This window comes from Oncorhynchus masou, chromosome 15, assembly GCF_036934945.1.
Source record: "Oncorhynchus masou masou isolate Uvic2021 chromosome 15, UVic_Omas_1.1, whole genome shotgun sequence".
In the NCBI taxonomy this organism is placed as follows: domain Eukaryota; kingdom Metazoa; phylum Chordata; class Actinopteri; order Salmoniformes; family Salmonidae; genus Oncorhynchus; species Oncorhynchus masou.
Window position 1 is genome coordinate 2,465,726 of NC_088226.1, and position 3,227 is coordinate 2,468,952.

At 46.9% G+C, this 3,227-nt stretch overlaps 1 protein-coding gene across 1 annotated transcript; it reads left to right on the plus strand.

The window, feature by feature from the left end:
- Nucleotides 1–203: 203 nt before the first annotated feature.
- LOC135555216 (neurexophilin-1-like) lies at nt 204–1,409 on the plus strand. The gene is made up of 2 exons (XM_064987541.1): nt 204–254; nt 633–1,409. Exons 1-2 carry the CDS (start codon nt 204–206, stop codon nt 1,398–1,400), a joined length of 819 nt encoding a protein of 272 aa, XP_064843613.1. The 3' UTR covers nt 1,401–1,409.
- The last annotated feature ends 1,818 nt before the right edge of the window (nt 1,410–3,227 follow it).

Consider the following 3,227-nt stretch of genomic DNA (forward strand, 5'->3'; position numbering starts at 1 on the left):
CGAGCACGACTGTCTTATCTCTCTCTCTCCTTTCTCCTCACTCACTGTTAACATCTGACAGTTTTGTGTGTGTGCCAAAACAGATTTTTTAATTAAAACATAAAAAACCTTAATTGCACATCAAGGTTTATTCGCCTGCCCCTCCTCCAACCCCACACCGAAGGCACCGAAGCAATAATTGTTTCTCCACTCAGGCCTGCACTATGGGCCTTAAATCTCTACCTTCATCCCCCAGGCCTCTCAAGCAGCTGAAGGTATAGGAGTCGATTTCTATTTCATCTGCTGCTTGGGGAGCAATATAGCTTCTCTGAAAACCAGACGTTAAGGTATATCTGTTCTCAACCTGAATAGACACCAGAATGTAACAGCAGCAACATATATACCTGCATACTCAAACATTCATTTACTACAAGAGTACAACATTGATAGAATGTCACAGTTGATATCTATAGCACCAGGAGCTAAATTAAGTATCGATTACATCTTTCATTCCTTTTCTGTCCTTGTTTCTTACTCCCTTGATAATAACTCCCCTTTCCCCTTTTTTCTCCTCGTTCCATCTCTCTCTCTCACTCTCTCACTCACCCTCTCTTTTTCTCATTCTCTCTCTCCCTATCCCTCTTTATCTCCAGCTGGCCCTGGGTCAAGAAGATGACTCTCCAAGCCCCAAGAGCTCCTCAGCAGACGGGTCGTCCTCTAAGACGGTGGGTCTCCTGGGGAGTCAGACTCCCCTTTCCCCCCTGAGTCGCTGGATGCTCCAGAGTAAAAGTCGGGCAGCCAATGCCACCTCCCTGGAGCTGCCCTACCGCTCACCCATACCCTTCTCCAAGCAGGAGTTCTGGGAGATGCTGGGTAGTGACCTGATGAAGCCAGACACCTCCTCTTCCTCCCGCGTCAAACGCCGGCCCATCGTCAAGACGGGCAAGTTCAAGAAGATGTTTGGCTGGGGAGACTTTTACTCTAATATCAAGACGGTGCGCCTCAACCTGCTGATTACCGGCAAGATCGTAGACCATGGCAACGGAACGTTCAGCGTCTACTTCCGCCACAACTCCACGGGCCAGGGCAACATCTCAGTCAGCCTGGTGCCGCCGGTCAAGGCGGTGGAGTTTGACCTGGAGCGCCAGAGCGTGGTCTACCCCAAGGACTCTAAGATCTTCAACTGCCGCGTGGACTATGAGAAGGTGGACCGCAGCAAGCGCACGTCGCTGTGCAACTACGACCCGTCCAAGACCTGCTTCCAGGAGCAGACACAGAGCCATGTCTCCTGGATCTGTTCCAAGCCCTTCAAGGTCATTTGTATCTACATCTCCTTCTACAGTACAGACTACCGCCTGGTCCAGAAGGTCTGCCCGGACTACAACTACCACAACGAGATGCCCTACCTGCCCTCGGGCTAGAGGGGGACACACAGGAGGGGGAGAGGAGGGACGAGGGGGGGAGTGACTCTGTAGGGTGAGGGGCCACCAGATTGAGCTGGATTCAACTTTTTATGTAATTTGCTGCAACGCCTCACCAGATAACCCCTCGCTGTAGCCAGACTACTGTACCCTGTAAAAACGTATATATGCAAAACATACAGTATGCACAGTGAGGCATTGACATTTAGAGTGCTGTAATGAAGCATTCATCCACAGGAACAGTAGTAACTAGCACGCCCAACATCATCACACACGTTTACCTCAACTCAAACCTCTAATTTTCGCTACCTACTTTGCTAAATACAGAAAACGCCTACAAACATCTATGAATGTTTTCGTGAACTACTGCACACTGTCATTCAGGCGAGGTAGCACTCTACTTTCAAAAGGGCATCTTCCATTTGTTTCTGTATGGACCCTTGTCCCAATCTTTCCCAATGCTCCCATATCCCACCCCTCTCTCTCCCCACCCCTATGTCATCCCGATAGGCTATCCCACCCAATATATATTCTAAAGGTATGACATTCTATCAAACATCATCTCTCTCTTTCCCTGAATTATGTAACCTCTTTGACATAGAAAATAGAGATTGAGAGAGTGTGAAAGAAAGAAAGAAAGAGAAAAGGAGGAGAGAGAGAGAATGAAAGTGGGAGAGGGAGAGAGTGAGAAATGAGAGATTCAGAGAGCTCTTTTAATTAAAGTGGAGGAGAGAGAAGGAGATGTAGAGAATTCAGCTCCTTCTATTGTCCCCTCTGTATGAAAAAGATTACATTTCGTTGCAGTCAGGATTCCTGATTTCAAGCTTTGATAACTTTGGCTGTGTGTGGGAGATTTCTCTTTCCCGACAAACGCTGTGTGTTCACTAAATTCTGATCATTATCTGGAATAAATTAAAATAAAACTAATTAAGGCTTCACCGAGAGAGGGCGAAATGTATTCCTGGAAATCAAGTTAGGATTATTAGGATACGAGCAAGGAGCACAGCGAGGGGTATAGTGGATAGTTGTGTTTTGGCTCCCTGGCCCAGCAGCTTAGCCCTCAGTTAACTGCTATCTTATCAAGATGAATAGCCACTGGCTGGCTGAACTCATGTCCAATTCACAAACAACAACACTAGACAAAATACTGTATATATCTAATTTAGGGACAACTGATTCTGTACTGACAATATGGGCTGTTTGGAAATGAACTCATAGCACCTATATACTACGTGATGATTTCCTGACTATGTATTTTCCAATGGTAGGTGTCATACTTTGAACACTGAATGCATAAGATATGGTATTACTAATGTATTTGTAAAAAGGAAAAACCTCATTGTAACAGAAGTGATTGAACCCCATGGCCTTTGGCACTGCTGTGCTCTGATTGGTCTGGAGAGAGCTTAGTGGGGTTTCTGTAGCACTGAGGCCTGGGAGGCCAGTGTGTGAATCAGGAACCACTCACTCACTATAAAGTCCTCCTCCTGTGGGGGGTATGGGAGCATCACGTCACGTAGAGATTGAGCAATTTGACTGTAGGTAGAATAGAAGAGAGACAGAATAAAAGAGAGAAAGGCTCACTCACAAGGCTATGTATAGGAAGTACTGTAAGTGAGATCTGAACATCAAAGTGTCTGGGTGTTTAATTTACTGTTAAAGAGGCGGGTAGCTCCTGTCTTTATGAGGCCATAACCACAACATCTCTGTTAGGCTGCTGCCGTTGCTGCCTCTCTGACTGCCTCTCTGCTGCCTCTCTCTGGCTGCCTCTCTGCTGCCTCTGACCGCCTGTCTCTGCTGCCTCTCTCTGACCACCCGTCTCTGCTG

Excerpts from the sequence above, each read along its gene's own strand:
- LOC135555216 (XM_064987541.1), top strand. The coding sequence starts at position 204 with ATGGGCCTTAAATCTCTACCTTCATCCCCCAGGCCTCTCAAGCAGCTG. Across the intron at positions 255-632 it reads GGCCTCTCAAGCAGCTGAAG|CTGGCCCTGGGTCAAGAAGA; the intron begins GTATAGGAGTCG and ends CTTTATCTCCAG.